General features: G+C 43.8%; 1 protein-coding gene across 2 annotated transcripts in view; it reads right to left on the reverse strand.

The window, feature by feature from the left end:
• FAT2 (FAT atypical cadherin 2) overlaps window positions 1-12,764 on the reverse strand; it is an 89,805-nt gene that overhangs the window by 36,294 nt on the left and 40,747 nt on the right. For both annotated transcript variants that reach the window (XM_017540512.2, XM_017540510.2), the window contains exons 7-11: window positions 12,183-12,322; window positions 11,324-11,605; window positions 10,006-10,216; window positions 3,347-7,399; window positions 1,328-1,524 (exon numbers count right to left, since the gene is read on the reverse strand). In XM_017540512.2, coding sequence (XP_017396001.1) covers window positions 1,328-1,524; window positions 3,347-7,399; window positions 10,006-10,216; window positions 11,324-11,605; window positions 12,183-12,322 — 4,883 coding nt within the window. The remainder of the gene's footprint in view (window positions 1-1,327; window positions 1,525-3,346; window positions 7,400-10,005; window positions 10,217-11,323; window positions 11,606-12,182; window positions 12,323-12,764) is intronic.

Below are 12,764 nucleotides of genomic sequence, written 5' to 3' on the forward strand. Positions count from 1 at the left end.
TTGTATTTTTAGTACAGACGGGGTTTTGCCATGTTGGCCAGGCTGACCTCAGGTGATCGCCTGCCTTGGCCTCCCAAAGTGCTCTTATTACAGGCATTGATGGAAGTTTTATGCCTGGGCAGCTGTGCGGAGATGGTTCCCCAGGCCTCTTTTCCCTGGCTCTATTGGTGCTATGAACCATCTCTAGGAGGACCAAGGTGAGCCTGATCCCAGCCTCTCCCAACATGGGGAGGACAGATGTTGGCTGTAATGGTGGCTGAGGGAAAAGAGAAGGAAGGTGACCACCATTCTCCCCAAGAAAGCCTCCCTTCTGAGACCACCCAAAACATGGTCATCTTGGATCCTGAAGACATTTTGCATGCATATCAATAATCAGACTCTCTTTTTCTACTAGGCCTTTTTGTGACAGGCATGTAGAAGAACGGAGGAAGAAAAGGTGAGGAGATATATGTATTTATGTGTATTGCCAGGTGTGTGCCTATACATTTATATGTGTGTGCAAGTAAGTAAAAGTTTGTATATATGCAAATGCATATGTAAGTATGTTCATGTGAGTGTATTCTGTATAGCTGCATGTGTGGTAGAGTGAGGGGAAGAAGAACAGAGAGAGGGGCAGGAGAAGGGAGGTAGGGTGAGGGGCAGGAGAAAGGAGGACTGAGGGACCCATCTCTGAGGCTGCCCTGTCTCGTATAGATGTGGGTATATGTCTTGTTTAGATGGTAGGTATATGCTTATGTGTTTTTGTGTACATATGTATAGGTATTTGCCTGTGTCTATGTATAAGGAGGGGATCTGCAGTTGGCTAAATTACCCCAGCGGATGTAGGGAGGTGCATATACAGGCATGGGGTGAGGAGTTTGTCTGGGGCCAGGTCTCTATTAATGTATTTGATAATAGAGAGCCATATCAACAAGTTGAGCAGTACCAGGGGTTTGCCCATTGGGCATGGCTGGCTGTGTTTGGAGATTGCATATGTTACTTTCCTTCTGGATATGTTCTGCAGAGAAATACACCTTTGTTGGGAATGTAGGGGGAAAGATGTGGGCCATGAGTCTTGAACAGCTTGGCATATCCTTAAGGGGGCCAAGGAATTACCTAGAATGCTCCCAGGAACTAGCCTGAAGCTTGCCGGGGAGAAGCAAGGGAGGTGAGGTTGGTGATGGCCAGCCTCAGAGGTGGGTCCCTCAGCCCTCCTTTCTCCTGCTCCTCACTCTCTGTTCTTCTGCCCCACTCTACCTCCCTTCTACTGCCCCTCACTCTGTTCTCCCACCCCTCACTCTACCTTCCTTGCCTCCACTACGCACCTCGCCCCTCACCGGGCTCTCACCTGTGAGCACTGTGGGCTGTTATCATTGACGTCCAGGACAAAGATCTCAACGGTGACCGAAGCCTGGAACTTGCCATCAGATGCTGTGACTCTGAGCAAGTACTTGGCCATGTGCTCGCGGTCCAGGGTCTTCCTTGAGGAAATCCTCCACTCATCTCCAACTTGACTGATGCCAAACTGGCCCAGGGGGTCTCCCTCTAAACAAATGGGAAGAGCTTTCAGAAGCCAAGCAATAGAAATGATCTAGGCTTTGTGTCACAGGTGGCTGCCCACTGGACATGTTTTTTAGGATTGCTGGGAAGGCAAATATTTCCTTCCTTAACTAGGAACCCACAATTCTACACTCAGCCCACTTTTTGGTGTTAGGAAACTACTTCTGACTTCAAATGCCTCCTGTTAAATGAAATTATCGATACAAGAAGCATCACTCCAAAATACGTGGCTGAGTGGAGGGTTTATTTTTGTGGCCCAGAAGGCATGGGAGGAAGTTAAAGGGAAACAAATTTCAGTTCTATGTAAATGTCTAAGATGTATAGCTATATAACAGTGGAGCGGTAGGAAGCAATCAAAAACACAAAACAGGCTGGGCACGGTGGCTCACACCTGTAATCCCAACACTTTGGGAGGCCAAAGCGGGCAGATCACAAGGTCAGGAGTTCGAGACCAGCCCGGCCAACATAGTGAAACCCCATCTGTACTAAAAATACAAAAATTAGCCTGGTGTGGTGCCACATGTCAGTTGTCCCAGCTAGTCGGGAGGCTGAGGCAGGAGAATTGCTTGAACCTGGGAGGTGGAAGTTCAGTGAGCCAAGACCCCACCATTGCACTCCAGCCTGGGTGACAGAGTGAGACTCCATCTCAAAAAACAAAATAAAACAAAACAAAAACACTAAACGCTCCAAGGTTTTACTTTACAACTAAGGATGTGGCCTAAGTGGAGGTTCTGTAGGAGCTCTAGGTTTGCTTGTAAGTCACCTTTCTTTCCTTGACACTAATCACATACAAGAATGTGGGAATATGGATTTCTCACTCTGAGATCCTAAGATTCCAGAGTTCTAAGATCCAACTACTCCAAGAATTGATAATATGTTGACATTTTTTATTCTATGATCCTGAGATTTTAAGGCTCCTGCATTTTTAGAAGTCTGATATTTTAAGATGATAAGATTCTATTTTTCTACAACTGTATTTCAAACAGCTTTGATCCTATGTCTTTAGGAGTATATGGTCCTTGGTTGGAATTTCAGGCTAATGAGCTCTTCACTAGACAGCTGTGATAGCAGAAGGAGCCATGTTCATGGGAACAGGGGGACCTGGCTCCTGGAGATGAGAAAAAAAAGACACTGAGGTGTGAAGAAACTCTCATGGCCACTGGTTAGCTGGTTTAGCCATTGGATTGGGAGTAAGGTAGTTTAGTTTTACAGTAGGTATCTACTAAGGAAAACAGCTTGTAGGGTAGGGTTTTAACCCCAGCCCTGAAGTAAGCACAAGAGTGTAACCTTGGTTGAACTTCTCCATCTGGGCCTTGGTTTCCACCTATGTGAAATGAGGAAATTATATCTAAGGAAGTGCTTTCATTCCTACACTTAGGACCTGTGACTGACTAAGAAGCATTTTGTATCACTCACTACTTTCCCTGGGCAGGACACTCTCCGTAAAGTCACTTGACAGAATTTTCACAGATCATGCAACTTTCTTGGTGCCTCCTCCATCTTTCAAAAGACAACTGACAGCACTTAGAGTATGATTCACATAAAATAATGAGACATCCTTTTTGCAAAGCACTTTCTAATGTATAGGGCTCTCTATAAATTAAGATCTTACCAGCATGCCTGTGAGGTGAATAACATGCATGCTAAATCTATAGGTGGAGCAACTGAGGTCCTGGGGCGTTAAGTGTGCCCAAAGTCACACTGCTAATAAGTGGCAAACCCAGGACATGAATCTATTTTAGGGCACCTCTTCCTGCATGTTTTTCAATACATTCCCGAGCCTGCAATCCATGACAGGTGTCCTTACCTGTGATGTAGCAGGTGACTTGCCTGTTCTGCTCAGAGATGTCAGCATCCAGGGTCTTTAGAGTGGCCACCAGTTCACCGGGCTCACTGTTCTCAATCACGGATCCTCTGTACTCTTCAGAAGCAAACCGGGGAGCATTGTCATTCTCGTCGGTAATGGAGACCTGAACCAGGGCCTGAGAGGATAGCTGAATGGTCTGTCCATGGTCATAGGCCACCACATGAAAATTATAAGTCTGGCAGGTCTCACAGTCAAGTTCCTGGAGTGTGGTGATCCAACCACTCTCACTATCAATGGCAAAGAGCTCATGGACATTGCTACCGGGGTCTGCAGACAGCCTGTAGCTTACCTGGCCATCTCTCCCAGTGTCCTTGTCAATGGCAGTCACTTGAATGACTGAGGTCCCCACTGGCATATTCTCAGTGAGGACAGCCTTGTATGGATCAGCCTCGAATACAGGCCTATTGTCATTGACGTCTATCACTTGGATGTTGACAGAGACCAAGGACACCACGTCAGTGTTCTGAAGGCAATGTGCCATCACATCAATCTGGTACAATTTGGTGGATTCATGGTCCATGGTCTTCCTCACCTTTATGACCCCTGTGTCTGGGTCCAAGGAGAAGACACCATCCTTGTTGCTCTCAGGTGTGGTACCCCGCACTAGACTGTAGATGACTGGATCATGAGCTGCCACTGCTTTAACAACCCCAATTTCAGACCCTTCTGGAAGGTCTTCAGATGCAGGGAAAGTATACAGAGGTTCAGAAAACTTTGGCAAGGATACTTTTTTAGGAACCACCTGAAGTCTTACGGGCACCTGAGAGTTCCAGTGAGGAGGGCCTCCATCCTGGGCTTTGATTATGAAGTCGATGGTCCGATTTTCCAATCCCACCAGGCTGTCTTTCACCTTGACCACACCAGTGACTGGGTTAATTTCAATGACATCTTTAACTAGGTCCTCTGGGTTCACTGAGTAGGTGACATCTGCGTTCTGACCTTCATCTGCATCGTAGGCCAGCACCTGGATAACCGGGGAGTCTTTGCTGACATTGGATTGAATGGATACCGTGTATGCAGATGCTTTGAACTGTGGGGGGTTGTCATTTTCATCTGTGAGGATGATCTTCACCGTGCAGAAGGCCACTCTTCCTCCTCCATCTTGAGCCATGACCTTAATAGCAATGACTCTCTCTGTTGAATTTTCCCGATCCAGTTTCTGCAGAGTGGCAATCTGGCCATTGGGGCTTATGGAGAACTTCTCACTTGCTAGTTTATTGATGATAGTATAATCTATAGTACCATAGGGACCACTATCTTTGTCTATGGCTAGCAAATCAATCACCTTGGTTCCAACCATTGCATTCTCTGCTAATTCTGCCTCATAAAGGTGCTGCTGGAACTCTGGGCTGTACTTGTTGGCATTTGTAGTGTTGATGTAAACAGGCACAGTTGCTCGGAAGACCCCATCAGAAGCACCTACCCTTAAATTGTAAGAAGAATCCAGGTGCTTTTTGCAAAGGTTGAACATAGAAATTATTCCTGACGAGCTGTTAATGGAGAAGTGCCTGTCCTGATTGCCAGAAAGAATCAGGTACTCCAGGCGGGATGTATCCCTGCTGTCAGGGTCAATAGCCTGGACTTTAAGAACCAGGTGTCCACAGGTTGCCAGCTCACTGACATTGGCTTCATATTGAGGTTGTCTGAACTCTGGGGGATTATCATTGATATCAGATACATTGACAACCACAAGGGTTTCACCAGTGAGTGGAGGATCTCCTTTATCCATGGCCCTGACTTTCACATGAAAGCGTTGTTGGGCTTCATAATCCAGTTCTTGAACTGTGGACATCTCCCCCGTGCTCCCATTGATCTGGAAGAACTTGGAAACATCTGAGCCATCCTCCACGATCTGATAAGAGACGTCACGGTTCCTCCCTGAGTCCTGGTCAGAAGCCAACAGTTGGATCACAGGGGTCTGAGCAGGCAAGCCTTCTGAGATGGAAGTGGTATAGACCAATTGGGAAAAAGTAGGAGGGTTATCATTGACGTCCTCCACCAGGACTTCCACTGTGGCTTCAGAAAATGAACCCAGAGCTGTATCTGTGGCTCTGACTGTGAACACATGTTTGGTCTTGGACTCATAGTCTAAAGGCCCTGTTACTGTTAGGACACCGGTCTTAAAGTCAGTGGTGAACAGCATCAAAGGTTCTTCCTCCACAATGTTGTAGATGAGCCGGAGTCCCTCAGGACTTCGGGCCTGGGTGTGGAGAATTGGGGTATAGAGGGTGATATTTTCAGGTACTCTGACTTTGTAGTAAGGACTCTGAAACAGTGGGTTGGATTTATTTCTCACTGTGACAAGTACCTCTTCCTCACTCTGGAGGGATGGTGTTCCTCCATCCCGAGCAATGACTTTGAGGCGATACTTATTTAAAGCTTGATAATCAAAGGGTTTCCTGAGTGATATGTCCCCAAGATAGGGGTCAATTCGGAAATATGTATAATCTTCTGCAAATGTATATGTAACAGCCCCGTTTGTCCCCAAGTCCTCATCAGTGGCAGATACCTGAAAGAGGACATCCCCTGGCTCTGTGCCATCTTGGATGATTGTGTAATAGGGCAGATGCTTAAATTTGGGGGGATTATCATTGACATCCTCAATAGAGACTCGTACCAAAGCCTGAGCTACCCGCTGAGGGGTCCGATTGTCCCTCACTTCCACTGCCAGCTCGTGAGTGTCCTGCTGCTCCCGGTCAAACACCACACCTCTTGTCTCCAACACACCTGCTGACTGGACCATATGAAACATATCTGTGCCATTCAAGAGGAAGTAGGAAAGGGTGTCATTCAAATAATTGCCCTGGGTGCCAAGAATCACCAGTGCCTTTCTGTCCTGCAAGTTCTCCTTCACAGTTGCACTATAGACATCCTGATCAAACTGCAAGCTTTTGTCAAGGACTTGGGTCAAATAAATTTTTACCAGGGCAGTGTCTTGATACAAGCCATCAGAAGCCCTGATGGTGAGCTTCCGAGAGAGTCCCATGAAAGCAGGATTCAGCACAGATATGCGGCCAGTCACAGGATGGATGGTAACAGCTTCATCAGCATTGCCAGTTTTGATGCTATAGTTGACTTCGGAGTCATCATCGCTGGCCCGCACCATGAGAAGCTCCATGCCTGGATGGATAGGCCCCACTATTGCTACCTCATATATCTGTTCTGAGAACCTGGGAGGAGAGTCATTCACATCTCTGACATTAATGATGACTTGGGCAGGTCTGGGTGCAAATAATATGGGGCTTCCCTGGTCATGGACATAGACACAGAATTTGAAAGAGGGCCTGCTCTCATAATCCATCTCTGATACAATGGTTAGGGTTCCCATGCTGGGATCAATTTTGAAAAACTTCAAGGCCTCTGGCTCCAAAATTTTATACACCAACAAGGAATTAGCTTCTTTGTCACTGTCAGAGGCATGAATCACAAAGGGGTTGTTGTTTTTATCCATGATCATGCTGTACAATGGAGCTGCTTCACTAATTTGGCCCACAAAAGTTGACTTTAAGAACATAGGAGCATTGTCATTTTCATCAATTATGTCAACTACCACTATGACATCAGTAAATGCTCCTGCCATATTGCTGCCTCGGATTTTCAGCTGGTAAGATGAGATTTTCTCATGGTCCAGGTTCTTCTGGGTGGAAATGAGGCCGGAATATGAGTTCATAGAGAAGACACCATCCTTGTTTCCCTCTCTTAATTCATAGGTAACTTCAGAGGAGCTCATAGCAGAGACAAGGAGGATTGGGGAACCAACAGGGATTGATTCGGGGATCTCTACAAAGTACTCGGTGTTTGAAAAGATAGGGGCGCTCCTATCTGAGGGGTAGACATGAATGATCACTGTAGCCAGGTCATGCCATTGTGGGGAGCCTTGATCTTCTGCCTTCACTGTCAGGGCATGCGGGGCATGATTTGCCCAATCAAGTTTTTGAGCTAGAGTAATGATGCCTAGCAGGGCATTGATGTTGAAGAAAGCTTCACCATTCCCTGAAACAGAAGACAAGAGAAAAAAGTGTGCCACACCTCGAGAGGTATCAGCTAGGTTTTCTAGATCAGTAAATGGGCTATCACACAAAACCTGGACAGAGCAAAATCTGCGTACAGTGTATATCCACCCTGGATGTAGTGTGTAGGGTAGATACTTTATAAATTTTCTAACATAGTGCACATAGTAGGTACTTCATATCACTATCAACTATCACTAAGTTTCCAGGATACAACTTAAGCTACAAAGCAAAGCTATATAAGGTCTTTGAAACCAAAAAAGGTGACTCCACAGGAAAAGCACACTCCACTCTGAATTTCAGTGATGCCTTTTGTGGGAAAAGCTTCTTACTGAAAAATTGCATTATACAGAATATTTAACCATTTTTTATATAACTTTTTTTTTTTTTTAGAGTCAGGGTCTTGCCTGTCGCCCAGGCTGGAGTGTAGTGATGTGAGCATGGCTCACTGTAGCCTCAAACTCCAGGGTTCAAGAGGTTCTCCAGCTTCAGCCTCTGCTGGGATTATAGGTGTTAGCCATTATGCCTGGCTACATTTTTATATAATTTTTAATAGCTTTGATTGTATAGAACACCTGTATCTCTAGGCTCCTGAGCAAATGCCTTTGCACCACGCCTGTATTTCCTAAACTTTAGGCATTCTCACGTCATCTTTGTAATTTTTTCAATATCCATCCATTGCCTATGCTATTTTACACTATTAATAAATTGATGTTTTCCTTTAAATTAATTCACTCTTAAAATTTGCTAAATATTTTTAAAGGTAAATCTATGTTGCTTCTTTGAATAAAAACACCATATTGCTTTCCATAAATCAGAAGTTACCATAAAAAGAAGTCAAAGAAAAAATACCCCATTAAAATTGAGATACTGCTTGCCAAAGGTCTGAGCCTGTGAGCTATCTTTTTTTTTTTTTTTTTTTTTTTTGAGTTCTTTGGTAAACAAAGAGTGGCAGGTGCTAGAGAAGACTAATAGACATTCTAGTACCCAACAGAGACTTTGTTCTTCATTTTCTCAGGGAGTAATTTAAAGGGGAGTGCTTTCTCCATGCCCAATTACCTTTTGATGCCATACTGAGTAATGCTTGAATTGCTTTGCTCACCACCACAGGTACAAGCCTTACACTTGAGAAACTATTGCACTTTACAAGTCTTATGCCCTCTATCACATGGGTGCAAATTTTATTATTTCAATGACAAAGCAAATGGCTAAGTTTTGTCATAAAACTTTCAATCTGATTCCTCCACCTTTGAAGCCCTTCTCCAGCTGACTGGTTAGGTGATTTGTCATATAACAGCTAAATTCAGTCAAAGAACATGGTTTTAATGAGTAAATAGCTGTTTTAAAGTGACTCCGTTAAAAGCAGCTAAGTTACCAACCTGGATGTAATCCTGATGATAATTTATTATGTAATATAATACTGCTGAGATAAATAAATCAGGGCACAAAATTGTATATTCATTATGATCTCAATATTACAAAAATATGCATAAGGGAAGATGAGAGGGAAAAGCAGAAAATAATCATTTTAGGGTGATGAAAATTATGGCTGTGGGTTGTGTTCTTTATACATTCCTGTGCTTTTCATGTTTTCAAAAATGAGCATGTGTTACTTCTATATCAGAAGAATATCTTAAAACTAGTCTTATCTGGAATATAAAGTCATTATCTCCATCAGTGAGGTTGTCAATGAGGTAAAAGATGTGATTTCATTTCATAAATCACAAAAAGCAAGCAATGCATTATAATCCGTATTCTTCTTCAGGGGTGAATAGACTTCTGTTATATGGCAACCAGTAGCTACCGTACAAGCTACTGGCATGCAATAAATGAACGTTAGATCTTGCAAGGGCAGACAGCAAATTATGCTCATCTTTGTTTCTCATAGCAACTAGCTCTATGAAGTATTAATTATTAAATATAATTATTACTATTAAATATCATTATGTATTATAATTGTTACAAATTATCATAAATAATTAGTTGGATACTGGATATTATCACTTTTGTTATAGCAATTGCTTATAATTAACACTTATCAATGAAAGTACTAGCCTCTGGCATTTGTATTTCAATTTACAATTCAGTATTTCAATTTACAACATGTGTTAACATACATTTTCTCTTTTAATTTTTGCAATGACTTTCTATCACAGGTAAGATTATTCCCATTTTTGAGATGAAGAAACCTGTAAGATAGATACTAAATCACTGTGCAGCCTTATCAGAAAATTAAAATTACTTCTAAAACTAAGCCATACAACTTACAAAATATTCTAACATACATGTGTGAAGCTATTACATTTTTAAATGTTGCATGGACTTCATAAATATCTTCTACATATTTGGTCACTGGTGGGTTTATATAATATACATGCAAATTCTCCCACAACATGAGTGGTCCTTAGTTACTGTTATTACTATCTTTGGAAGTGCATTAATTAGGTAATCCCAGGGAATGCTCTAGAATTATTGTTTGCCAAGACTTCATGAGCCTGGTAATTAATTTGAAGATTCATGCCTCTAGTACTTTCCTTTCTTTCTAAAGCATCTTGGCCCATCCTCTGAACTCATGGCCCAGCCTCTCACCTTTCAGGAGGCTGTAGCGGACCTCAGCATTGGCTCCCTGGTCAGCATCCATGGCTCGGACCTGCAGCAGCTCTGTGCCGGGGGCTGCGGTGTCAGGAATACTTGCCTCATAATGGAGCTGGGTGAAGCGGGGTGGGTGGAGGTTTCCATTCTCCACATGAATGGTCACCCATACAAAGTTCCTCTTAATGGGTATTTCCTGGTCTCGGACCTATGAACCCAAAGGGGTAATTGGGTGAGCAGCAAATGGAATAGGAGGAGACAGAGTTAGGGTAAGGTCAATGAACTAGAATGTCAATTTAAAATATGCCCAATGGTAACTAACTCTCCATATTCTTTTAAATATTGTTCTAATCTATGCTCTTTTTCTTCTTTTATGTAAATTTATCGGTCAGTGATTCCCAGGCTTAGCTATTTTAATTGATAATTCTATTTTAGGAGAAAGGCAGAAATAGGCAAAGAAGCAGTGTTTTCCAAATTACATCTCAGAGAATATTCATTCTTCAAGATGTTAACATGTTATGCAGGAAAAAAATTATATCGTCACGTAAATTTGGGGAGCACTGAATTAAATGAAATCGGTTTTCTTTGTTGCAGGACTTCTCAGAGCCTTGAATACATATTATATGCCCAGAGGATGATAAATTAGCACATAAGAACCCTGATCTTTAAGACAGGAGGCCAGACTCTGGTCCTGGTTCCATCATAAATAACTGGATGACAGTGAGCAAGTCTGTCTTTCTCTGTTGGTCTCAGGTATAAGATGAGACAAATGAGCAGGGTCAGGGATAGAACTATGGGGAGGCAAGTGAGGCAAGCAGGGTGCAAAATGTAAAGAGGCGCTGACTCCTGGGGTCGCAGAAACGCAAGCACATGGCCCAGAGAGTGAGTCCTCTTACATTTTGTGTCCTGCATGCCTTGCTGGCCTGACCTAATCCTTGCTCTCAGCGGGAGGGGCTCCGTGTCCCTTCCAGCTCTGACACTATGTGAATCCACACTGTGTCATGAAGTCACTGAGCAGGGAGAGAGCTCTTAGGGAATATTTGGGTGAGTCTAGTGAGAACCAAGGTTGACAGGAGTTTCCTTGGCAGCTGTCCCATCTCTACCTTCACTCCCAGGCATCCCTTATGGAAGGTGCCCTTGGCCAGCTGTGAAATGTCACCACTCTGTCTCATGGATGGTCCGTACACCTGGCTCACTAGGCATCGGTACACCTGGCTCACTAGGGGAAGGCGGACCTTCAGCACGTCTCTAAGCGTGTCCACCCCCACACATCTACATGCAAGCATATTCTCACCCAATTTTTCCACTTACTCACCATGACTGTCAGTGTGTGCTGGGAGGGCCCTGAGCCCAGGTCCAATTTCCCCACTGTTACCAGAACACCACTGCTGGGGTCCAGCTGGAAGAGACTGGCACTTCCTGGGTCTTGGCTGCCATGTATGGTATAGATGAGGCCTTTGCCCTTGTCTTGATCTATGGCCTGAACTCGGAGGAGCTCCACCCCAGGCAGGGTGTCCTGAGGAACTCTGACTTCATAATGAGTTTCCAGAAACTGGGGTCGATGGTGGTTAATGTTGGCAATCATGAAGACATGGACCTAGAGAGGGAAGTCAGGGAGAAGGTACACTGCGAGCCAGGTCGGCCTGGACCTCCCTGTACCATCCGGGCCTAGCACAGTGTCTGTCACTCAGCAATCACTTGATAAATATTTGTTGAATGAATGATAGTATTTCAAAATCAAAAGACCTTCAGATGCTGCAGAGTCTAGTGTTTTTCAAAAACAGAAATTTTCTTGAATAGTCTTTCCATCAATGGTAATGTTGTGTGAAGTCCAAATATAAGAAAAAGATAAAATCCTGGCTGAAGCCAGAATAGAAATTCAGAGCCCCACTTACCCAACCATCATCCCCCTATACTCATGGTTGCCCACAGTACTCTATCTTTAATTAAAACTGCTCATTTAAACAACCCCCTGATTATAGATAGATCTAGAGTGGGAACAAGAATTCTCCCAGCATCACAGAAGCAGAGAGTGTATTAGACAAGAATCTTGACTCTAAATTCAGTGTTCCTTGAGGAACACCACATCCACAGAAAACCTCTGTAGCCTCACCGCAACCAAGGAGACCTTCCCTCCCCTCTCAACACAGGGATCCCCAACTGAGGCCTCTAACCTGGGTGGCAATGGTGCGGGACCCATCTGTCACCTCGACAGTCAAGTTATAGCTCGACCTCCTCCTGGTATCAAGAGGCCTGGCAATGATGATGCTGCCTGTGGTCTTCTCAATGTCAAAGTCCATGTCCTTATCCCCACCTAGAGTGGGGGTGGGGAGAAAGCACACACAACCTCAGTGATTTAGACAGTGTAGCAGAAGATGGGCTTTGGTTGTCAGGCTTAGAGGACGTGGTGGTAAATGCCAACCTTGGCTGGCAGGACTGTGGGCATTCAAGGAGGAACCTGAGTCAGGGATTCTAAGACTCTATTCAGAAACAGCACAAGATCTGGGAGACAGGTTGTGGTATATTACCCCAGGGAGTCCCCAAAAGTGTAATTTATTCTGTCAAATTGCTGTCAAGTTATTTTTATTTGAATTTGATTAATAAATCAAATTGATGAATAAACTATAAGAATCCAAATGTAAAATACCATGAAGCTTTTTAAATGTCTAGTATATAAAAATATGTTTAGCGACACGCAAATATGTTCATGACAAATTACATTTTAAAATATTATAAAACCATATTTTAATATAACC

This window comes from Cebus imitator, unplaced genomic scaffold (assembly GCF_001604975.1).
Source record: "Cebus imitator isolate Cc_AM_T3 unplaced genomic scaffold, Cebus_imitator-1.0 Scaffold126, whole genome shotgun sequence".
In the NCBI taxonomy this organism is placed as follows: Eukaryota; Metazoa; Chordata; class Mammalia; order Primates; family Cebidae; genus Cebus; species Cebus imitator.